Source organism: Pseudonaja textilis, chromosome 1 (genome assembly GCF_049901715.1).
Source record: "Pseudonaja textilis isolate UNSWEBS1 chromosome 1, rPseTex1.2, whole genome shotgun sequence".
NCBI classification, from domain to species: domain Eukaryota; kingdom Metazoa; phylum Chordata; class Lepidosauria; order Squamata; family Elapidae; genus Pseudonaja; species Pseudonaja textilis.
Genome location: NC_141990.1, coordinates 229,758,339 through 229,784,210, shown reverse-complemented (window position 1 = coordinate 229,784,210; position 25,872 = coordinate 229,758,339). Strand labels below are relative to the sequence as shown.

Sequence of the window (25,872 nt, the reverse complement as noted above, 5' to 3'; positions counted from 1 at the left end):
TTCAAACATAATGTTAATAAAATTTTAAGCCATAAATCATGGTTTACCAACCACAGTGGCTAAATTCAGAAGCCAAAAACCAAACATTATAAGGTTTATTACAGTTTATGAACCAAATGACTGCAGCCTAAAAAGTGCCATTCTCCGAGAGCTTTATTAAACATCTTTCCATTATGTTGCAGTCACTGAGAATGCTACTTAGTATGTGCACAGTACTGCATTAATAGACACACACACATGCATACACACCCTTTAGTTGCCTACTGGCCAGTCCTGTAAAACAATGGATTCTAGGCATATTTTTCAATTTGGATCGGTATTGAATCTCAAAGGTATTTTTTTTTATTAAAAAAGAGATTTTTTGTCAGGAGAACCTCCTGACATTCTTTTCCCTTGCCATAGATAGTTGGACTAATTGTATAATTAATTGTATGCTTGAATTGACACTTCAGCATTGATACATTCTGTACTGTGTAATAATCAGGAAGATCTTTTTTTCTTTTTAAAAATGCCATTTAGAAATAGGATGTGTGCAGAATTAGAGAAAGATGTTCTTTGAAAAGAGCTTCAGGGATTGTGAAAAGCACATCAGCTCAAGACAGGCTCTTTCTGAGGCGCAGGTTTTCTAAACTGAAACCATATGATAAAACACATACTGTGTTAGATTCAGAGTTGCTAGGGGATGAACCTCCAACCTTGGATTCTATAATGCACAATTGCATTTTTCTTGTTGTGAATAAATCAGATACATGTGGAGGGTAATGTTGTGTGAACATGCACAGGGCATTTCTTATGGCTTAAAGGAGAACAGATTCATTGAATCACGACAGCTTACATTAAAATTGTTATGATGAAAGATGCCCCACAGCTTATAGTTAAACAATTGAGCTAATCAGTTTTGTTGGCAGTTCAGTTACTTTCCAGAATAGAATGAATTCTCACTGGTAAACAGAGTGGATACAGGTGTTGGGTTTTTTTTAACCTAAATGGGAATGGCATGTAAGAATGTGTATGTTTCTTACATTTATTATATTTACATAGAGGTATAATGTCTGTATCAGTGTTTCAAATTATTTATGTATATGCCAAGAATGGCTCCTAGCATCATTCCAGGGCTTTCTGGAAGGCTTTCCTTTTTCTGAATGATGCTAGTTAGAAAGCTTAAAGTAACTGATTCTGAACTGCCTCCTAAATCTGTTAACTAGGACACCTGATTTCAAACCTGGGGCTTTCAATGCTCCTTCTGCTTTTACTTTTTCGAATTTAAAAAATGGGGATTGCATCTTCTTTAAGCTTTGTTTAGTCAAAGAGTTCTCTTGTGTATTCAAGTTTTGACCATGGATAAAGGGCTCCCAATGGCAAAATGTGTGGATTTTGCCATTGCATTGGAGCTCTTCAGAGCTCTCTGCTGGAATTTTAGTGCCCACTGGGAATTAAAGTGAGAAAACTTGGAAAGGGTTAAAATTAATTTAAGGTGTCCTAGTTAATTTTAGTTGATTCTCCTCAGATGGGTAGCAATATCACTTGGTATGACTGCCTCCTTTGTGACTTGTGATGTTTAGTAAATTATTATTGTTTTACATATAGTTTATTTCAGTAACCAACCAAGAGGGTTTTTTTCCCTTATGAGAGCCTGGATTCTCTTGATGCATAAATGATGAATACATCGGACCTGACCTACTTTAAGTCTCATCAGTACAAACTACAGTCTGCATGAGGGCTTTTGAAAAATCTTATCTGTTATGTTATTTTTGAGTACATTGGAACATTATGAAAGGTAGTAAAAGGATGGGTAGGCAAATTTAGAGTATGATATTTGCCCATTTTTCTGTACAATTCAATCATTTTTAAACCTTATCACATTTTGATTGACACTGCACCAGTTTAGCATCAAAATGTTGTACTCTTACACATTATTATAATTTCCACATGTCCTGTGAGTGGACAAAAGACTTTAGTATCCTTTATAAAACAAATGCTTCATAGACTCTCTGGATCAAATGAAGGTTCACTATGCTATTTCTACAACATAAAAAAACTTTTAATATTATATATTAACCTACCTCTCCCTTAGGCATGAAAGTCAGCTGGATGACTTTGGGCCAATTACTTTCTCTCAGCCTGACCAATCTCACACTTATTATGTGGAAAATAGGATGTAGAATAAGCAATAGAGATGAGTGCTGTCTTGAGTTGCTCCCCAATAAATGGGTTAAAGTTAAATACATTTTTGTAATAGATGTTTGTTTGTATAACTTTCTGTAAATAATGTTTTAGTACCCGAGGTTTTGTTTTGTTGCTTGATTAAGACAGAATTAAAATGCCAAGAGTAAGGTATGTTATCTCATTTCAATTTTAGGATTACCAGTGTATGGTCTAACCTACAAATTGCCACATTTCAGCTTGTTGAATATGACTTAGAATTTAGAAGTCAATAACTAATCAATTTCTGAGTAAGATAATCTGTTTCAGTAATATGTACATCCATTTGATTGGGGGTTCATAATTCCCATATATTAAGTAATTTTTGAGCTTGCACAATTTTTGGAAGCCTTTTATACAATTAATTTCGTCTTTACATTTTTGTGTATCCATTTTCCCTAAATTATGCCTGTGGTTATAATTTATTCCTTAATCAAGTTCTCTATACCAAATCGGAAAAAAGGAAAAATAAGGAGTTTTTGAAGAATAGAAGTACTCAAAACTCAAAAAGGAAATGATTTGAATGTTTTAAATAATTTGAAAGGAACCATTCAATCCTGGTGATACCTTGAAATAACATCACTATTTCCTTCTCAGTTTATTTCTTGTACCTCATATTTCTTTCAGATAAGTTTGTCTTTTATGGGTGCATTGAGAAATGTTGATACAATGTCTCTCACAGTCTTTGTATCTTCATGAAGCAAACACTCCATTTGCATAGTCAATATTCTTATTCATAGGTTTTAGATCAGGAAACAATTCATTAAGTTTTCTCACGAAGTAATCAATTATATCAACAGTCAGCAGTTTCTCTAAAATCTTTGACTCTTAGATAATTTATTTGCAGTAATCTGATCTTGTAAATTCACCAAATTTATCTTATTATTTTTTAAAAAAAATTTGAACCTTTTCTATCTTAGATGTATTCCATATGCTAAAATCGTATGATTGGCTACCTATTTAAACTTTATTAGACATTTGCTTTGACATTTCCTTAAATTTTGTATTAATTTATTATGCCTGTTAAATTTTCTCTTATTAACATTATAGTCTTCTCCCATTTCAGTTTTAGGTATTGCTTGAATTGTCTGATCAATGATTGAATGAGAATCAATGAATGTAGAATCAAAGTCTTACCACAAAGACTTACCTTAGATGTTTCACCTCTCTTTGTCTTTATTGTTGATTTATTTCTGTTTTTTTGCTGGAGGAATGATGAGCTTCATATATTTGTGGTTTCTTTAGATAGGTTGTAATTCCTTTGCTTTTCTGTCTTCTAATTTTATTCTTTGTCGTCATTTATCTCCTGCAGGTGACATAGCGGGGCTTTATGAAGCAACTGGACAAAATAATCAGATCTGCACAGGAATTGTCACTCGAATAGCTTCCAATTCAATTACTATCGCAGTTGATGAGCCTCAAAGTAACCTTGTGAGTTTAGATCAGGAGAATTTGTACCGTCTGTTGAAACTTGCCAATGATGTTACATACAACAGACTCAAAAGGTAAACTAACAAAGAATGATTATGGAACTTTTATATCTTAAATAAAGAATAACAAATTATTTAATAACCAGTGCTTGAAAAAAAATAAGGAAACTAGTTATGTGAGGTATAGCTGGGAGATAGCTGTCCATTTGCTCCATTGTACTGAGATTTTGGATGATAGCCTCATCTTCCTAGGTTCTGGAACTCAAAGATGCATGAATATTTCTGTATTTTTTTGTTCACTGGTTTATTGGCTGCTTCATTTTTGTCATGCACTTTGTAGTGTATACATTGGTAACATATGTTCATAATCTGAGCCTTTCACTTGTGAAAACAATGAAACAAGTAGGCTCCAGATGGCATGTGCCCGTTGGGTTAAGTTGGCATGTGGTTGGAAGTTTTTTAGCCCTGAATGAAGAAGTTGGTGGAAGAGAAGCTAATTTAACTTTACAAGACTGATAGTACTATGTTCCTGGGAAGTTTTAGTATGGTTTTGAGATTATGATATGTCATTTCAAGCTGATCACACAGAATTTGTAATTATTTATTATTTTGGCGGTGTTCATCTTTAAGATTCAGTTCCTTTTATTTTCTTCTCTTTGGAAGGGCTTTAAGTACACTTAATCACTATGGGTCTGGTCCAGCATCTGATCTTATTGATGTGCTGTTGTGTTCTTCTGAACCTAGTGCTGCCAGTGATACAAGTAAGAACTTTTTCTTTTCTTTTTTTTTCTTTAATAAATGGTGAAAAATATATGGAAATGAAGAATAAATTATTCAGAATGTGTGATTTAATCCACAACTGGTATCCCTAAAAAGCCTTCCTCTCTTGCCCTCTGTGATGCCTTTGGAAGAAAAGATACAAATGAACCTCATTTTCTTTGTACAATGCCATTTTGTACTGTCCTGGCAAATATAAATATTTATTTCATAGAGAGTAAGCATTTATATCTGAGCAAGTATTGTTCTGTATTGTCTTTATAGATCTTTACAGCACAAGTACAAGTATGAATTGGTTTTCAAAATGATAGTTGTTGATTAGACTGTCACATCCTGCTAAGGCATAACACATTAATGCAGGGTGGTTGTTGAGACTTAGACAGCAGGAGATAATGCATATCTTGATAATTCTCTCTCTAGTTTTCCACATTTAGTAAACATTCTAGCAAGGAACAGGAATTTGTCCATTTGTTTTGTTTTTCACCATTTAGATGTAACTTGTAATTGTTTCCTGCATTTTCCTAGTTGAACATAATTGCCTCAGGTTTTGCTCCTGTTTAGTATTGTATTATTCCTGAAACAAGTCATTTATTTTCATCTGTGCCTTAATCTGCTTTTATTGCATTCAGGAAATCTTCAACCCCATGTTCATGAAAAGCATTCCATAATTCAAATTTATTTATAATCTACTTTCTTTAAATCAAGTAGCTAAACTTGCTTTTTCACATTTGTATATTTCTCAATTAATTCTGAAGAACAGAAATTTGATCTGTTCGTGTATGCCCCTCCGCCTCTAGTATAAAATCAAATCACATTTTCCAATTTTGGTTAATATCACCTCATAATAATCCAAATCCTAGATTTTGTCCATCCAGCACTCATGCTACGTACTCTCCATTTGTCTTTAGAGATCCTGTGCAGATAATGTTCAACATTTCATAAACTGACTTTTTATTTTTCTGTTTCCATTTATCAAGAACCCAAGTGTACCGGTAGACACAATTCCTACCATTAGTAAGCATTGTAACATTGAAATCTATAGAGAGATTTTCCCCTTACATTGAATGAAACAATGTTCTCAAATTAAATGTCCTCAAAAATTATAGATGGCTATATAAGTTATTTTAAATAAATGAGCAAGCCTGTCTATGAGGAAAAGGTCATAGTCATATAATGCCTCCTTTCTAGTATATAATAATGGCAGACAATGGTTTGTTTAGTGTTGTATGAACTTGATCACTATACTCTGTTAAGTTATAAAACATGGTTTAAATTGTGTGAGTCAAAATACTGTAGCATATACATCAGTACAAGTTAAAATGAAGCCTTAGCTGCTGTATGTGTCTGTCTGTCTGTCTATCTATCTATCTATCTATCTATCTATCTATCTATCTATCTTATCTATCTATGTAATTTAAAGGTAAATTATATAAAGGGCAACCAATAGAAATAAAGGCCAATCGATATGTCAGAAAAAACACATATAATAACTTGGTTTATTCTATTCTGAACAGAAGAGAGAGAATACTTTTTAGAAACTCACCTACATTTAAAAATAAATATCCAGAAAGCTCACATAGAGAAATCTAGAATTTGGGAATAATGTATAAAGACAGTCGGTAACCACCAGAGGTCAGCATTTTTCTATGAGCCGTACAGCCATAACAGTGCTATTGTCACTTTTCCCAAAATGTGCTGCTTCTGCAGAAAAAAAAAACCAGACTTAGGCATCCCTGTAAACCCAGAAAAATTCTGATAATTTTTGTGTTGCTTGTCTCTATTCTTGTCAGATTTCTTCTGTGTATTAAATAGTTCCAGTTAGATTTGGGGAATCGTTCTATCCTGATGTATTAAAGAAGAGGTTAAAATGTGAGGTGTTGATTGTGTTAACTGGGAAATAGAGAGTATGCTGCTGTACTCCTGCTTTAGCCTTGCCATTAGGTCACCATAGTAGTAGGAGATGCTGGACTGAGCAGCCTTTTGGTCCTGTGCAGCAGTTCCTACATTCTTGGAAGGGATGGATCATGAAAGAAATAGCAAATTTTGCTGTTGGAAACCGCCTAAATAAATATGTTTATATGTTACTTTCTTCAGCATTATGTTTTTGCCAGCTGTGTGCAGGTGCACTTGGTGTCACTCAGAAGTAACTGAATTTCAGCCCCATAGCAAAAAAACAAGTCCATTTTCTTAAATATTAGTAGCATTTAAATAATAAAATCCAAAAATAGGTGCACAGAAAATGCCCAAACCAACTTGCCATAAATCATGACATACTTTGAGGTTGACAGTAAATACCGCCTCTTTTTCTGTTTTCCCTAACACTCGTAGTCTTTCCTTGAGAGAACATAAACATGACAGTTTATAAATTGCTTGTACCTTTAGTGAATTGTGAAAAATAAGTCTAAATACTGGGGCAAAATCATTGCTGTGAATGAATGTGGAATTTGTTTCATGAATTAATCTTTCAGGTAACTTAGCTTAAGTGGTAAAAAGCTTCTGTCCTTTTACTAAAACTATATCATATCTCTCATGTGCATCATAGATGCACTGTCCTGTTCTTGAATCTGTTCTGCAGAAAAATACCAAATGCATTATAATTTTCTCTAGTGATTATTTATGCACCTTGGCAAATAGGCACCTTATCAGCTTGCCTGACATGCTTTCCCTCATTCTGCATTTGTCAGCTGATAAATGAATCTGATCTTGTGAATAACTTAGAATGCATTATAAAATGCCAAGTGGAGCCAAAAGCTTCTTTAGTATTCATGATGTATAGGACTTTTGGCTTTTGAAGTGTAGCTTAGTCATGACTAACAAACCAGAGCTCATTCATGCTGTCACAAGATCTGGAATCTTTCATTTGTACTCTTTTGCTAAGGGCTGCAATATTGCCTTATTCATCAGCAAGAAGTAGAACATAAGTATGGTAAATGGAAAATGCACTAAAAATGTTTCTTTAAAAACAAGAAAAGTCCCTATAGCTCATGTTAAAATAATTGAAGGTTTAAGATGTTCAAGTGTTCCCAACAATTTTTAAAGGTTGACTTTACATGTGGAAAGAGGATTTACTTAAACATTCTTATTTTTAGGCATTAAATATTTATTTTATTTTGCATGTGACATTTTTAATGATGAAAACATTATAAAACAGCAAAAAAGGTTAAAATGCCATGTTGCTTGGATCAGAAATCCCCAACCATTCTGGTTCTGTGAACTGGCAGCCGGGGGAAAGGGATAGTTTTGCGCTCTTGCCCACCACTTGCGCAGCCCAGTTCCCAATGGGCCTCAAACAGATAAGGGTCCATAGATGGGAGGTTGAGGACCCCTGGCTTGGATAATCTAAAAAAATAGTTAGAAATGTAGGATGATAAAAAATAGTTAGAAATGTAGGATGATGATAACTTTCTAACATATTCTTTACCAATCATTACAAAACTTGCTGTTACTTTGATTTTACAAACATCTGTAATTTGCTTTTTGTGTTTTAAACAAGCTTGCTATTTGCATTATTTGAATAAAATCTGCCTGAGAAACAGTTTTATGGTAAAACTGTAATGCTGGCACCTCTGTACTTCTTGCAGAAGTTCCAATCGGGCAGCTTAGCAGCAGCAAATTTGAAGAAAGAATTCTTTTCTCGCTGCTCAGAATGCAAACCTTTTGGCACCCTGATCCAGCAAAGTGACATTGCTGCCCCTTTTGATATGCCAACTTCTATAGCTAGAGTGAAATTAAATTGTCCATTTAGTGACTTTTGCCAGTCTGAAATTAAAAATGCCTGTTCCAATAGCATTTGCCAAATTAACGATGACAACAACTCCTACTTACCAACTGCTCCCCTATACAGTATATAAAATTGCTATTTATATTTTAGTTGCTTTCTTCTGGATTTGGATGAATAAATGTTCTTCTGCTTCTTCCTGCAATACTGGCATAAAACACGCTAAAAGCCTCCTCATCTTTGTAATTGAAAAGTTGGTGGGATGAGGAGGGGGAGTTGGACAGTAATAATAATGGTATAATAATGACATTGGCATAATATCAATTCCTGAGATCCACCCAAGGGAAAAATAACATATAACATTTTTACCGAAGTGAGGGTCTTCTGAAAGTTCCCTTTCCCCATTCCAGTTGGGGCTGCATATTAGAGGCAGAAGTGAAATATTGCACAGGATGTTAATTGACAGTTCCCCTCCCTCCTCTGCAACTATCATCAAGAAAAAAAAGAGTGGTCGTGAATTAAGAAATAAAGGTACAGTATAGACGTTTATGTAGCTATTTTAAAGGTTGCACAGAGCGCTCAAAACATGAGGTTTCAGGAAAACAAGACAGAAGCTGATATACCTGTTAGCTCCACCTGCATCCTTCCAGCAGCCACCATTGTCTGCAGGCCATTTCAAGGTAGTGCTTCTTGCTCTTCTCACTTCACTGTCTAATGCTTCACTGCTAATTATTAGCAATTGTTCTATGAAACTCTGCTGCTCATCTAATTACACATTAGTGTTCAAAGCTATAATTAGGGTTTTGGCTCAGCATATTGTTTAAAATGTTTGTACTTTTAGGAAAGAAAGGTGTCTGCTTTTTCAAGGAATTTCCTAGTAAGAATGTATTCTGTGTGGTGGAACAGTTAAAGGCAATGGGCTGTTAAAGCACATTAATCTTCTGTTATTCTTTCAAAGACTGAAAATATTTGCAGTAAAACAGAAACTTTCCTGAGAGATGCCAGGCCTCAGTGGGGGCTTAGAATTGCTCTTAGTAATTATCAGGATGCTTCCTTTGCTGAGAATCTGGTCAATGTCCAAAAACAGCCTCTTCTTATTTGTATTGTACTGTACTTGCTTTCTTGCAAATGTTCTTGGTGAGACTGAGACCTGAACAAATGTTCCTGCTGCTTACAGAGCTTTTGAAGTTCTACAATGAATCCCTGGATGCCTCTCAGAAGGAGGCGGTTTGCTTTTCATTGGCACAGAAGGAGCTTGCTATCATTCATGGACCACCTGGAACTGGCAAGACAACAACTGTAGTGGAGATAATACTCCAAGCTGTGGAGCAAGGCTTGAAAGTGAGTGAATGAATACATTTTCTGAGGAGACGCCTATTTCCAGGTCAGAGTGATTTAGCCCGGAAACTTAGGTCTCTGAGGCCATCGTACTACTCTGAGGCAAGAATAAAAAGTGAACCTTGCCATTCATAATGATACGCATTTCAGCTTTGGTTAAAGCAGGAGATGGGAAGTAGCTGGCCCAGTGAGGGGTATTGCCTACTGTTCTTAATAGACATGCAGTCTCCTTCATGCTTATAGCACCTTCTCAGTGTTTTAAGTCCAGTATGGCAGGTGAATTGGGAACGGTCACAATACATACAGATGGTGATCATGCTTTTCTCAGAGTATTAGAATTTAGAATAAAATAGAGCCAAAAGGGACCTTGGAGGTCTTCTAGTCCAGCCCCCTACTCAAGCATGTACCTTTTCTTTATGTATACTGAGAGTATTTACACCAAGACAAATTCCTTGTGTGTCCAATCACACTTGGCCAATAAAGTATTCTATTCTATTCTATTCTATTCTATTCTATTCTATTCTATTCTATTCTATTCTATTCTAACCAGGAGAATCTATACCATGGAAGTCAAACTGGCGTCCTGCTGGCCAGTTGCGTCATGTGCTGGCCACGCCCATCCCCATTTTAGTGAAGGGGAGAAAGTTATGATACGTTACATGACAACAATGTCTCATTGCGAGTTTGACACCTCTGACCTATATCATTTCAGATAAGTAATTGTCTAGTCTCCTAAAAAACTCCAGTGATGGATCACCCATGATTTCTGAGGGCATGTGCAAGAATTGGTATATGTATAAGACTTGCAGAGTAGGTATGTGTGAGAGAGAAAGAAAGAGAGAAATGGGTTTTGGGACCATGAAGTGCTGGCCAGATGCCTCATATTTGGGTGTAATCAATACTTAATTGTATTGTCAATTACTAATTGCACTAATGTTTTGGGGAAAACAGAGTTGGAACTGATGAAAAGCTTGTACATAAGTTTGTTTGGAATTGTATGCGAATGTTTGAAAGAATGCTTTGGGCAAGAATGATGTATTTGTTACTGTATAAAAATATGAGAGTGTTTGATAACTCCATCCTTCACTTTAAAAGGGAGGTATGTAATAGAACAGCAGGTTGATATTCTAATAGAATTTACGTAAAAAATTAACTGGCCTATTTTTTAACAAGGGGTCCAAAAGGTTTTGGGGAGAGGGAAGGAATAATTTTACAAAGAGAGAAAATAAAGGAAAAGGAATTGAACTATAAATATAAAACAAATAATAATTGGTAGCCATTATAGAAAAATAAACTACAGTATGGTAATATTATTATACTCAGAAGAAGAGTTTTGTGTGTGTTAAACTACAATTCCCAATGCTCTCTGTTCACAAAAGTTTATTGTTAAATAAAGTTTTAATTGTTCATTATAAACTGGACCTCTAGGTAAATAACCTGAATAAACTAAACCCCTCTCCCATATCTAAGATACTACACTGCTAGGAAAAGAAATAATAGAAGGTAGGATAATATTAGTATAAAATCAAACCTTAAAACAGAAACAAATAATTTTGGGTTGGTGGCAGAGGTATTTTTAGAAACTATACATTTGTCCTCAGAATATATTTAGAAAAACATTAGGTCATATGTATGGGAATTTGGATATAATATAAACCTTGGGAGATTCTCGAAAATGTCCATTTGGCAGTATCAAAGATTGGATAAGTGGGTCATATGAGGTCTGATTCTCAGCAGAAAGAAACATAATTTTATTTCACGAATACAAGTTTTTAAGAATCACCACGTTTATTTTATAGTTTGGGTTCTTTACGATGAATAATATTCTTATTTCTGCTTAGAAGCTAGGGAAAAACTTTGGAAGTGTTACAAATTCATCCAGGATACCTGTACTTCTAGAAAACCTTTGTTTTTCCTACTAATCTCTCTCTCTCTCTCTCTATCCTTGGCTGAAGCACAGCTGTTTCTGCTCAGAGTTGTTCCTGGATCTTCTGAGGTTCAGTGAGATATACTAATAAAGCTTTGGAGTTAAAGGGTATTCATCAGGCACATAAAGGAAAAAGACAAAGCTAAGAGATCCTTGGCAGGTTAGAAGTTAAATTTGGCTGGGACTAGTATCTCAAAGTAACTTTGGTCCTTGATCCTGGTTTAATGCTTTGAATTTGTACTATTCTTTTTAGCTCAGAGGTCTGACATATAATAAAGTCCTTCAAACTCCAGGTCAAATCCTGATCCAGGATTGACTTGAGAATAATCTCCTTTCCTGGCACTTATAAAATAATCTCGTATATCTGAGATATATGATATACGATATTTTCTGAGATATACGATATATCTGATATACGATATATCTGAGATATACGATATTTTATAATAATTACTTATAAAATAATCTAGTATATCTGAGATATACTAATAAAGCTTTGGAATTAAAGGGTATTCATCAGGCACATAAAGGAAAAAGACAAAGCTAAGAGATCCTTGGCAGGTTATAAAATAATCTCCTTTCTTTTCCTTTTGACATGGATGATTATAGTGTTTCTGTAAACTATAGATACGAATCTGTATAAGACTGTACCTACTGTATTTCAGTGAAGTGTTTAAAGAGATATTTTTCTTCCTAGGTTCTCTGTTGTGCTCCCTCGAATATTGCAGTCGATAACTTGGTGGAAAGGCTCTCGAATCGTAATCTGCGGATCCTGCGTCTTGGTCGCCCAGCTCGTCTCCTAGAGTCCATACAGCACCATTCACTGGATGCTGTCCTGTTGCGTGGAGATAATGCCCAGATTGTAGCAGATATCAGGAAGGACATTGATCAAGCATTTGTAAGTTTTGTATTACATTTTTACAGCCATTATTTGAAATAATCTGTAGAATAAATTGTGGATATAAATCTATGCACTATAAATCTATAGTGTTCTTGGTGACATTCTATTCTTGGAATAAGTCAGTGCTATGCAGAAATGATTGAATATGTGTCTTCTTGAAATTGAACCAAAAATCAGCAGATATATAAACAGTGTTGGGTTGAATGACTAAAATTAAAAATATCTAATAATTGACTTTCACATAATGTGGTACAGATAGTCCTCGACTTACAACAGTTCATTTAATGACCAAGTTACAATGTCAGTGAAAATCATGACAACCATTTTTCACACTTATGACTGTTGCAGCATTCCAGTGGTTACTTGATTTACATTCCAATGCTGGACAACTGACTCATATTTATGACAGTTGCAGTGCTTAGGAGTCATTTTGTGACATTCTGACAAGCAAAGTCAATGGATAACCCAGATTCATTTAACAACCATGTTACTAATTTAACAACTTAACACATGTGGGAAGAAAAGTCGTAAAATGGGACAAATTCACTTAACAAATTTTTCACTTAAATATAAATTTTGGGCTCAATTGTGTTTGTAAGTTGTGGACTACCTGTATTCTGTAGAGCAGGGGTGTCAAACTCAAGGCCTGGGGGCTGAAGCTCCATTTTTGCTGGCAGAGGATTGCAGAAGGCCATTGCAGCCAAAAATGGAGCTTGGGAGCCCTTTTTCACTGGACAGAGCACTCGGACCACACAGGCGCCCGTGACATCGAGCTGGCCCCCCTCACCCTGGCCCCCTGAGGCCCCCCTGATAAAGTCCTCAATGAAACCGAGTTTGACACCCATGCTGTAGAACAGGGGTGTTCAACCTTGGCAACTTTAAGACTTGTGGACTTCAACTCGCAGAATTCCTCAGCCAGCAAAGCTAGCTGAGGAATTCTGGGAGTTGAAGTCCACAAGTCTTAAAGTTGCCGAGGTTGGACACCCCTGCTGTAGAATATTCAGGATTCTTTAGGATCCAGTCTTTTCTTTCCATTTTAGCTTTCTAGCACTTGTTAAGATCAAATTGAGATTCCTCACTCAGTTTTTCTCTGTCCTTCTCTCCTGAATACTTTCTGTGTGTGTGTGTGTTTTTTTTAAACCAGAAAGTCCAGTTGCCTCTTGACAAAGCACCTTTGGGACAATCACTGTGGTTGTTAAGCAAATTCAGCTTTCCCCATTGACTTTGCTTGTTGGAAGCTTCCTGGGAAGGTCACAAATGGCAATCACGTGGCCCCAGGGCACTGCAACTATTGTAAATGCATGCTGGTTGCCAGGAGCCCAAATTTTGATCACATGATCAGGGACACACTGCATCTGCCATAAGTACCATCGTGACTTCAAATGGTTGTTTAATTGTATAATCTTACAGTTGAGGACTACCTGCAAAGCAGGCAGAAAAGAGAGGCATTTATGTGAGGGTTGAAAGGAGAAAATGTTAAGCAGCTTGCTTATTTGTTATCTTTTAAATTCTGCTGTGCTCAGCATGATGAGTGTTTTCAATGGCACTTTTTAATACAGTTCACCTTAAGATTTTCTGTAAAGTTTAATGTTTTTTTATTGTTTGCTTTGTCCTTTTTAGGACTAGAAAATTGATTTTAATAAAAGATGAGGTTTGGGGAATTTTGAGAGTAATCTTTTCACCAAGGATAACTCAGCTGCAAAACTTCTGTAGAGGCATGCAGTATATTCTAGCTGTACTTCGTCCCTAGAGAACTTGTAAGGCTGAAGAATGAAAGGTATAGGTCAAGGATTGATTGGCTCGCACTAAATGGAAAGTCAGCTGCCTTTGCATTACACTCACCATTCTGAGGATCCTCGAAGTCATTTGCAATAATTTTCTTCATTGAGCCAAAATTAATTATTCAGAGGAGTATAAGGGATTTATAATTTATACACAGAAACTATAAAGAGTTCTCACCGGAGAACAAGGACAGTGATCTCTAGTCCTCCCTTAGTTCTCCTGGTAGTGATAGTACCTCATACCAAGTTTCATCTGTGCTTTTTTGTAAGAAATCAGAAGATCACTTTAAACTAAAAAGAATTAGAGCAAATGACTAGCACTTTGGCAACTTCTCTTTAAATATCAACTCCTTTGTATTCTAAAAATTTAGATAAAATTAATTATCTAAAAATTATGTATTAAAAAATTATTTCACTTTTCACCCTGCCTCTGAAAACTGTATTTTTTCCTCCCAACTCCTTTGCTTTGCCTCATCCTTAAAATGTTCAGAAAAGAAACTAGTGAAAAACATAGGATCACTGTGTAGGAAAACACATTATAGTGGTTGCCAGTTGCCTACTGGTCATAATTTAAAATGTGAAATTTTGAATCCCTCTATATCATTTGAGAGACTGTCAACACTGTTATGAACTTGCCCACATGGCAAAAGAAGCTCTTTTGAAGGAGCTCCCACTGACATAGGTGAGGCAGTTCTGTTTTCAGGAATGGGCCTATATTCCTCTGTAGTGCAGCTAGTCCTTGCTTAATGACCAGTCGCTTAATGATAGGTCGAAATTACAAAGGCCTTGAAAAAGTAAAATGTTTCCAACTACCACAAAATGTCTCAACCCTGCCACGATGATATGATTGGCAACCATTTGCTAAGCACCCCCTCATGTGATTGACACTTGCCATCTTTCCTGCCAGCGTCCCCAGAGAGTCGATGGGGAAGCTGGCAGGAAAGGTTGAAAACTGCTGCCGACTACCAAAAGCACTCCGTCTCATCTGGAAGCTGGGTGAAAGAGCTCTTTGCCGATCCGTGCCTGCTTGAACCTTGGCAACTGAAATTCATTCACACATGGACCCCAGAATCCCAAACTACCTGGATGTTTTTAATTCCAGTAACTTTAAGATGTGTGGACTTCAACTCACCAGCATGCTGCCTAGGAAAGGCCATACATTTTAAATCTGAGATTGAAAAACACTGCTCCAATATTTGGCTCCTGTTTTCCCCTTATTTAGGAAAATAGCAAATAAATCCCTCTTTCAGTTTTGACTTTTGACTGTTAATTGCTTTCAGTGATACTGATTTTCATTTTGATTTTTACTATGCAGAATTATACAGTAGTGATTTTTTTTTATTACTGTAAGCTGCTTTGAATATTTATAGAAGCAGAGAAAAATATAAAAAAAAATAATACTGTTATCAACTGCTTCAGTGGTTATGTTTGTACTAAACTACAACTCCCATTATTCCCAGCCAGTTATGGGGTCAGACTGGAGAAAATCCACCTAAAAAGAATTTGTGGTATTCTAATGGCATTTTTATAAGATAAATCCTACTGCTGTTTTACTATTATTTTGACTACTAAATGTGTGCTGTGCTGAGATCACTGTCTCTCTTATGCAGATGAAAGCTAGGAAGACCCAAGACAAAGGAGAGAGAAAACATTTTTTTAATGAAATTAAGATACTGAGAAAGGAACTGAAGGAACGAGAAGAAATGGCTATGTCTGAAACTTTGCAAAAAGCTCATGTTATTCTTGCTACGAACACAGGTTAGGAGAATTTTTCTAGATTTGCCTATAAGGTTTGATCAAATGGTTACTATTATTAATCTAACTGTTCTATTTGTAACTGTATTCCACTTAAACTGGAACTCTCAAACTGCATAGTATATCTTTGAACTGTTTCTTATCTCAGTATCTATAAACATAAACAGCGCACTGTATTATTTATTTATTTGTTTGTTTGTTTGTTTATTTATTTATTTATTTGTACTGCTTTATTATTTTTACCTGTAGCTCAAGCAGAGGTGGTATTCAGCAGGTTCTGACCAGTTCTGGAGAACCGGTAGCGGAAATTTTGAGTAGTCTGGAGAACCGGCAAATACCACCTCTGACTGGAGATTTTGCACTAGCCTTCCCCTGCAACACCTACCAAGCCACGTCCACAGAACCGGTAGTAAAAAAATTTGAATCCCACCACAGAGAGAGAGAGAGAGAGAGAGAGGAGAGAGAGAGAGAGAGAGAGAGAGAGAGAGACAGACAGACAGACAGACAGACAGACAGACGACTGGCTTAAAGTCACCCAGCTGGCTCTCATGGCTAAGATGAGACTTGGATACACGGTCTCCTACTTTCTAGCCTGAAGTCTTAACCACTAGACCAAACTAGGGTCTCCAATCTTACTGCCCAATTTTTCTTTCGATCACATTTTATTCTGTGATTGGGTGATTTGATAACTAATCAATAGTGTGTGAATTTGAACAGCAGACTAATACTGCTGTTCACATTTTACAAAGCACTGCTTGTCATTTTCTTGTTCCATTTAATGAAGGAAAGGAATTTATGCATTATTTATAGAAATAATTAAGCCCTTGAACCAGCAAAGGAGGGAATTTATTTTTGTTTCCAAGTGCATACTCATGTGTACAGCCTCTTGGAGAGGACTCAACCAAACTGCAATTATTTATGTTTGGGGAACTGTTTCCAATCCCATAAGGATAATTTTCAGGAAACCTTGCAGATAATTTTGTGTAAAGAATATGCATTAAAATGTCTAATATACAAAGTTGATTTATGAACACAATATCAGTTCCAATTTCTTACTGAAAATTATATCCCCCTTCTGCTCTGAAATTTCTCATACCAAAGAGAATTCTGGGCAAGCTCTGGATGTTATTTAAAAGAAATACTTTAGTCAACAATCTATAGAAGGCATAAAATCATATTCACTCCTTTGTCAATTTAATTTACCTCTGGAAAGGTGCCAAGCCCTGATGACGATGTTGTACAGTCTTATGCTGTTCATTCTACCTTAAGTGATGTCCTTTAAAAAAGGGCCATATTCATTTGCGGAGGGGCAAGATACTTCAAGGGGTATTCGCTTCTACAGAAGCAGACACCATTTCTGCAATTAGTGTGGTAAATATCAACATGTGTTGTCCACACCAGGGGTCGCCAAGCTTTTGGACCTCAGGGACCACCAAACTCATAATTTTATATCCCGAGGACCACTAATATGAATTTTTAAAAAGAAATAATATATTTAATATAAAAATTAATGTTTACATTAAAGGTAAATTTAATATGACGTCACTTCTTTGTTGTTGTTCTCTCTCATTTCTCTCTCTCTTCTCTTTCTTGTCTCTCTTTCTCTCTCTCTCTCTCTCTCTTACCATCCCTGTTGCCGACATGGGTGCAACCGGGCGGGCATGGACAGGGCCAACCAGGGGCGATTGTCCAGTTCGGCAAACCATACTGTCCCTACCACCTGGCACGAGGTGGTCAAATTTCACCACTGCTTCGGAGGCTTCAAATGAGGGGAGTGGAGGAGGGGGTGGCTTATAATCATGTTTTTTATTATAAGCCTCCCCCTCCTCCACTCTCCTCGTTTGAATGCTCCCCCAGGCTGGCTGGGAACCAATTTGGAGGTCAGTGAGCCCCGCCCCCTCTAGTCCTCTCCCAGCCTTTGAAATTGGCTTCAAAAGCAGCAAGGAAACCGCAAGGGGCTGCTGCCAGCCACGTTTGAATGTTGTTCCTCTAACCTGGAGATTGGAGAACAAATGCTACTCACATTTGCGTGGCATTAGCATTCTGCCTTCGCCACTACCGCTTCAGCCCATTTGCACTGCGTCCCCCCAGCAACAGCACTATTACTCATTCCGGCCATCAAGAGTTGTGCTCCTTTTTGCACATTGTACCACTTGCAAATTTACACATTGCATATGCCACCCCCTAAGTAGAAGATTTCCAGTCCCACCACGAGCCAGTCCCATATTCCAGAGCTGTAGTAGTCAGGACTGGCCCTTTGGTCATCATGGAGCAGCTCCTCAATGGCAGGCCGGTGCACCCAGGTGGAAGAGCTGCTTTGGGGTGATCAAAGGGCCAGTCCTGACTGCTGCAGCTTTGGAATATGGGACCAACTTTCCCACCAACATCAGCAAGCCACCCCAGGGCAGATTTCCCTCCCCCGCCTTTGGTCTTACCTTCCAGTTCCAGCTTGCGTGGCTCTACTGAAGGTAAGATTTGCAAAGGGTGGGGGCCAGCGGTTAGTGGGCCATGTAGGCGGTGCAGCCTTGTATTCCCGCGGGCCATGTGGGCAGCACAGTCTTCTGTTCCCGCACAGCCTGGATTAATGATTTTTTGGGGGTGGTGCTTTTGGGGGGACATTTCTCTGTGGACCATCAAAATTTTCTCGCCGGCCACTAGTGGGCCGCGGACCACCAGTGGGACATAACCCACTGGTTGGCAACCGCTGGTCCATACCATCACAGCCAACCCAGGAAAGGGAATTATTCTCAAGTAACAGGTCTCCAACCATGTCCGCCATTTTGTGTGGATTTTAATTGCCTTGATGACTTTTAATTACCTTCAGGTGACTTGAGAATAGAAGTGTGATTGAACTGGTATAACAACTGGTTTGGTGAGCACACGCTTTGCCTGTGTGCTCCACATTTTAAAAAGCTAATACCTTCAACTGCAGCTGAAGAAACAGCTGAGGCATGGCAAACTGCTCTACGGTGCGAATCAACTGCGCTAACAAAAATACATAAAGCACAGGAAAGAGCAGGGGTGGACGGGAGGACCCACATACTCGTCAGAGCGAACTGGTTTGGAGCCAGCTGAACGTTGGAACAAGGTGTTCGTCCGAACCGGGAGAATCCTACCCCTGCTTGAGAATAATCTTTTCTCCCAACCATTGTTGAAATAACTTTAAGAACTTTTTGGTATTTGTCTTGCTCTAGGTTGTTTTGAGGTGCTTGGTCCACCATCAAGGTTTTGAAATAATAACATGTTTTCTGAAAATGTGGGGCTATTACGACAAGCATTTGCCCTTTAGCTTTTCTCATAGAAACCTGGTTTGCACTGTTTGTCAGAAGTAAAATTTCAAACATTGCGGTTTTAGAGGCAAAATGCAAAATTAATTTATTTGTTAAAAGACAATTGGGAATAGATGACTCAGCACCTTTCCATTTGTTTATGTATGTATGTATGCTTGTGTTTTGTGTGTGTGTGTGTGTGTGTGTGTGTGTGTGTCTACAGTCAGCTTTTTGTTTCCTTTATAAGCAGAAACTCTGCATATGTGTTCATGTTACGGACAGTTACATATTTTCTGCAAATAAATTGGTTTGAAATCAGTGGCATAGACACCAGACAAGAGTGAAGATTTACAGTGTGGAAACATCAATTTCTCTGCAGTAGGTTCTTTCTGTCTCCCACTCCCCACCCCCCGCCTTTTTTAGAAGCAAGTTCCCCTTGCAGCAATTACCCAGTTTTTATAAGGAAAGGTAGAAATCATTGTTCTGCAAGGTTATTTGGTGCAACCCAGTCTTGTCACTTTATTGCTATGCTCAGCAGGCAAACTTAATTGCTTTTACCCAAGGAGCAGAACTGGCTTTTAATTAACTGAGTTCAATACACTAGGATTTCCCCAGAATGGTTAAACTGGGGAATAAACCAGGACTGGTGTAATTTTACCTGCAACTCAAAACTCGGACCCATATAACTGACTATTCTTTAAATATTTTTCTTACCTTTCAAACTGTTATGTGTGTACAGCCCCTGAGGACTGTACAGAGAATGTTATGATATCCCCAAAATTACTTGTCCTTTATTTAAAAACTCATATATAGATACAAATGCAGATTTGCAGCTTTTACTGTTTACTTTCTGGACTAAAAGCTGCACGCATTCACACATCCTTACTTCATTCCAGCTTAGCTAGTCAGGCTAAGAAGAGAAACAAGATGAGCCACCTCTATAACCAAGACTTGATCGGTCCCAGACCTCCCTTGACATTTTTAATCTCATTCCTGATATTTTTCCACTAGATTGCCACTGCCTCGTTCATTTGGGAATGATTATTATTTTGAGAACTATCTTTTTTATTTTATTCAAAGTCTTCATTTTTGTCCTTTCCTATGTGTTCCATAAGTTGAAATCATTTTGAGCATCCCTTTCTGGGGCTGGATTGTGATTGCTAGTCTAGGAGGAAGCAAAAGTCTAAGAATAAAGATTTTTTCCAGTAATTCCAATACTTCATTTTCCCTGCTTGTAAATTGCTTTTTTAGCTATTACATGGCCATGTGGCCCTATGATTTATGGTGATTTTATTGTTAGGTGGCTTCATTGATGGCATCCTTGTTGTCTTCCAGTTTAATGGGCAGGCTGCTTCCATACCATTGCCAAGAAAACTACACAAAAGCAATACATTTCTGGACATTAGTTGGTGGGAAAAAGAGCAGGAGGATGCTCTTGCATTCAAGTCCTCCTTGTGGGCTTCCCATTGGTATCTATTTTCCTACTGTAGAAATGGAAGATTCATGTAGTTTGACCTGCCGTTGGGTCCAGAGAATGTTCTGCAAAGCTAAACAAAAGGGTAAAGGTTATAGGCACACTGCAGCCCTAAGTTCTTCCATAGGTATAAACTCAGCAGTTTTTTTTCCCATTATAGGCTTGCAAATCAATTTCTTTCAATTTCACACATAAATGTGCCAGCTCTTACTTCTGCCCCTTCTGATAGATTTCTTATAGCAAATAAACAGTTGTGAATGAAAAGGTAGAATTTGCAAAGAAGGTGCAACTGGCATGACCACGTCTGTGTTGTTTTCTGACAACAATATAAAAGAGGTTTGCCACAGCTGTCTTCTAGGATTTTTATGACTTCCTAATTTAAGTCTGCAGCTCTGGGATTTGCTGGCGGTCTCTTATCCACCTGTTAACCAAATCCAACCCTGCTTAGCTTTCTGAAATCTGTTGATTTCAAGGAGGTAATGCATATGCACTCTAACTTAGTTACGTCAGTAGAAGAATGTTCTTGTGGAAAGGAAAATTGACCATACCATTTGGAAACTTCAATTGCATGCAATTGAAGATCATATGCCAATAATGACACAATCCAGTACTATGAGGAATTATGGAGTCCTTGGTGCTTTCCTAGCTTTGTTGTTTGCTTGCAAATGTTTCATTACCTGTTTAGATAAAATTACCTAGTCAGGTAATGAAACATCTGCAGGCAAACAACCACACTCGGAACGCCCCAAGGAATCAGAAGACAGAATCAGAAGACCTTTTTAAGACAGCTAGTCCTTTTCCATTTTTGCAGTGCTGAAAGGCTCAGTGTAGTTTTTAATCTTGTTTTTAATTAGGTGCCTCTTCTGATGGTCCGTTGAAGCTTCTTCCTGAGAACCACTTTGATCTTGTGGTGATTGATGAATGTTCGCAAGCTCTTGAAGCAAGCTGTTGGATCCCACTGCTAAAGGTTAGGAAGTGTATCCTGGCTGGTGATCACAAACAGCTGCCTCCCACAATCATTTCTCACAAGTAAGAAAATGTCCTCCATTATCAATTAATTATTTTAAAGGTGCTGGGGAAAAGCCTATCTGGAAAATGGCCTGTCAATTAGAATACCCATCTTTGCATTTAATTGCACAGCAGATAGAGATAACCTTCCTTGTTTTTTAATGAGATTTGATTATATATGTCAGCTGCTTAATATAAAGCAGAAAACTTAAATCAACTAACTTAAGATAATAAAGTAATTATTCTCTGAATTATAATTAACAGAGCACACTCTTGAACTGAAGAATAAGAAAGCAAATGTTTGTCATGGATAATTTTATATTACAGTCCAATCATTTGAGAGGTCTTTAGAGGTTTTCTGCTGAGGGGATGGTTGAACTGAATTTAATTTTCCTTGTGCACATTTTGGGAATTTCTCTTATAACAAGAACAGTGATGAAAAATGAACAGAAATAATGGATTCTATATATATATTTTGCTATACCCATACACTTAAGTGGGCCCAGTATAATCTCCAAAATTGGTAGGTAGCTGTATGTCTTGCATAAAAGTTTATATGCTTCCAGAAATTGAGGAACTGTAACTCTCAACATTCCTTCTAATTCAATTCTGTAGGCTGGATAGCATTATAGCTAAATACACTTTTGAAATGGCAATAGCACTTAGACTTATATACTGCTTTATAATGCTTTACAGCCCTCTCTAAGTGGTTTACAGAGTCAGCCTATTGCCCCCATTGGGTCCTCATTTTACCCACCTCAGAAGGACGGAAGGCTGAGTCAACCTTGAACCTGGTGAGATTTGAACTGCCCAATTGCAGGCAGCCGGCTGGCAGCAGAAGTAGTTTGCAGTACTGCACTCTAACCACTGCCGCCACCAAGGCTACAGATGCTACAGATCTCCTATTGTATCCTGTAGCAAAATGCAACAGATCTCCTATCCTTGACCTATTTAAAGGAGCCCCTGTTATTCATTTGTCTGCCTTGCTCACTATTGATAGATTTTTCAACTGGCTTTTTCCATTCTTAAACCAAATACTGTGCTTTAATGAATTACTTTCAGTGAAACCATAGCTTTCAATTTTATCCCAAGCCAGTTAATTATATTTACGGGATATGGATTAGTTCTGGTTTTGAAGGATCTGTGTGCATTATGTATTATTGGTAAACCTGTAACAAAGATTTCTGCCAAATGTGAAACAATTTATTAAAGAGAACCACCCCACAGAGTTCATTTGTTATCAAGCAATATATATGAAACAAGTTTAGATTTGACTTTAAAATAGATTATAACTGTTAGTGTTTGGGGACAAACCCCCTAGCAGAGTGTGCAGCAGCAGTCAAGCCAGTCAGGCAAATGAGAGAGAGAGTGGGCCCAAGAGTATACACACACTGGAGACAAAAACACTGTTTGTGGTTTTAAAATAGTTATTTAATACACACAGAGATTAAGAAGTGTCATTCAGTCCATATGTCAGTAATCCAGTATATCAATCCAGTTACCTAGTTCATTAACAGTCAGTACAATGTTCTTATCTGCTTGTAATCTTCTCCTTCCGATACCTTCCTCTCAAAGACAACGCTGAATCCTCAGCTCACCAGGCAAACAGTCTTTGTGTTCAGTTGAAATGGTATCTGGCACAGTAGCCTCCAAAAGTAAGCAGACAGACGTTCCAACACAGCAGGCAGCAGACCAGGAACAGAACCAGGTGCATCCAGAAGCCGGGTCTATTACGTTTCCCTTCCTACCTTTATTACTGCCTGCAACCGCACCCACAATGACATTGCATTTTCTTGTGCTTAAAGCTACAAAGACACTTAATCCTAGGTTTACATATTTATTCAACCCAAACCTGGTTGGAGTATCCATATACCCAACAATAACAGTCAAAATGAAATGGTTGATTTAATTATAGAATTACTATAGAAGGAAGGCCCAAGCCCATGAAGCAACGAGGGAGATGAATTTGACAATACAAGAGAACTAGGTTAAAGTGCTAGAAATAAAAAAAATAAAAACATAATTTGCAGAAGGAATAAAGGGAAATTATCACAATGGAACAAACTCCTATGGAAAGAGCTTAGTAATTCTAGACAATGAACTTCAGTTAGCTGTAGAATTTTTCATGTGTAATAAACCATGTAGGTATTTGGGGGACATTTGCATAGTCCAGTCAATTAAACAAACAAACTACTTGGGGAGAGAATATCTGTACTGGACAATCAACTGTTGGAAAGGATAGTTGCAGTAGTTAAAGATTCATAAGGATGTACTCAGAAGAATTCATTCCGTACTTTATCACAGAACATACAATCTAGAAGCATCTGTTGCTGAAATACAACCTGCCTAAAACCTGCTTAAATTAGCTCCCACTGATAACTGTAGGTGAAAAGAGCTCAGTATGGAAATGGCAATAGCAGTCCACCCTTTCATACGTTTTCATGTAGAGCTACTTACATCCCATACATATCTTGACCAAGATTCCAAATGGTTCATGCTAGAGCTAGACCTTCAAATTTCCATGAACAGGGAAAGATTAACAAATGTTTCAACCTTATCACCATTGACTTATTGAGATCCTGTTCATATTTTAATTGTTAATGATTTATATTCTGTAATTTTCCCCATGGGTGTATGTGTAGGTTGCTTGAATTTTTCTGTTTGCTGTGCTAGAATAAATTGCATGCAATTTATTAAATTGCACCCTGGAAGATGTTAAACCAGAAGCAGGAATGTAATTCTCTGCATTCCTGGCAGAAAATTAGCATCCAGGAGACTATAAATCGTGCATTGTTGTATATGCTGCTCTTGCTATGAAACTCTTCAGTCATTATTGTTTATGCACATATGTTTTATGGATCTCTCATATTTTTTAATCATGAGAGAGATCCATAAAACATACGTGCATAAACTTGCCAGGAATAAATTTTAGTTCAGGAAACCTGCACATAATTGCTAATGTAAAGCATTCTTTGTGCTGTTGGCAGATAAGAGTAGCAAACAGAAGTTTCAACTGAAAATTTCATTGTTTCCTTAAAGACCAATCACTCCAAAACAGCCATCTAGTACATGTTTATTCTTTGACAGATTATATATTGTTGCTTTATAGATAAAATAATCCCAAAGCCAATAAACTAATACTTAAAGCCACAGATAGGTAAAAAAAGTTTCTGACAGGTCATCATCTTAAGTTTTCTTTTAAGTTTCCCCATAACACTTCTACTTTGATGCCATTATAGGCACAATTTTGGACTAATAATAGATGTATGGTAATATTGATCAAGATAGTCTTTTGAAAGGTAAAGAAATGATTAGAGAGATGAATAGTAGTAGTTACAGGACAGTTTAACTGATTATAACCACAAAATGATTTTTAAGTTGACAAATTGTGAACTGCAAGAAAGTAATTATATATGGAGTGAAAGCCAACTTGTCCACTGTGGAAATGCTAGGTTCTTGCTATACAGATTATTATTACTATCATTGCTCTCCAGCTCTGAGACCTCGGGGTGTGTGTGCGTGTCACTGACTGGGTGGGAATGGCTAGCTTGATGCCACTCCCCAAACTGCTGGCATGTTTTCTCTTCACATTGGGTAGACCGGGCCGAAGCTATGCTGGCCTCATCTTTTGTTTTTGCTCTGGGTAGACCAGGCTGAAGCTACACTGTCTGATCTTTCATCTTTGCACTGGGTAGACCAGGCTGAAGCCAGGCTGGTGCAATCTTTCCTCTTCACATTGGGTAGACCAGGACGGCCCTGCGGGCTGGATCTGGCCCATGGGCCTTGAATTTGACATGCCTAATATAATTTATAGGCAGTAGGCTGATCAAGATAGCAAGAAATGTTCAACTAAGAGAACACAAAGTTGGAAAGGACTATTTAGGCATTTATATTTAACCCTTTGCACGGTACAAAAATAAATTTTTTTTTTGCTTGTGTCAACATTGGTCTCATGCCTTTAATCAAACATTTGAATTATCCAAGAGCTTCCTCCTTAATTACCATACATGTTAGTGGGAAGAGTTTAAAGGGGAAAATGCTGGGGTTTGAGGTTGATGTGCAGCAACTGGTATTTCAATTATAGGCTAGAAATCTGGAGATCAGGCATTCCAGTCCCCATCTTAGGCACAACTGGGTAATGTCGGGCCAGTCACATTTTTTCAGCCCTAGGAAGCAGATAATGGCAATCCACCCCTGAAAAATATTAGCTGCAGGGATTTGTCCAGGGAGCCCCCCAAGAATCAAGACTAATTCAAAGAAACCAAAAAGGAGAAATATATTTAACTCATTGG

At 37.3% G+C, this 25,872-nt stretch overlaps 1 protein-coding gene across 1 annotated transcript in view; it reads left to right on the top strand.

Annotated features, from left to right (window-relative positions):
- IGHMBP2 (immunoglobulin mu DNA binding protein 2) overlaps nt 1–25,872 on the top strand; it is a 62,796-nt gene that overhangs the window by 4,184 nt on the left and 32,740 nt on the right. Inside the window, exons 3-8 of the mRNA XM_026706687.2 lie at nt 3,515–3,707; nt 4,296–4,393; nt 9,305–9,468; nt 12,090–12,290; nt 15,685–15,832; nt 21,427–21,601. Of these exons, the coding sequence (XP_026562472.1) occupies nt 3,515–3,707; nt 4,296–4,393; nt 9,305–9,468; nt 12,090–12,290; nt 15,685–15,832; nt 21,427–21,601 (979 nt within the window). The remainder of the gene's footprint in view (nt 1–3,514; nt 3,708–4,295; nt 4,394–9,304; nt 9,469–12,089; nt 12,291–15,684; nt 15,833–21,426; nt 21,602–25,872) is intronic.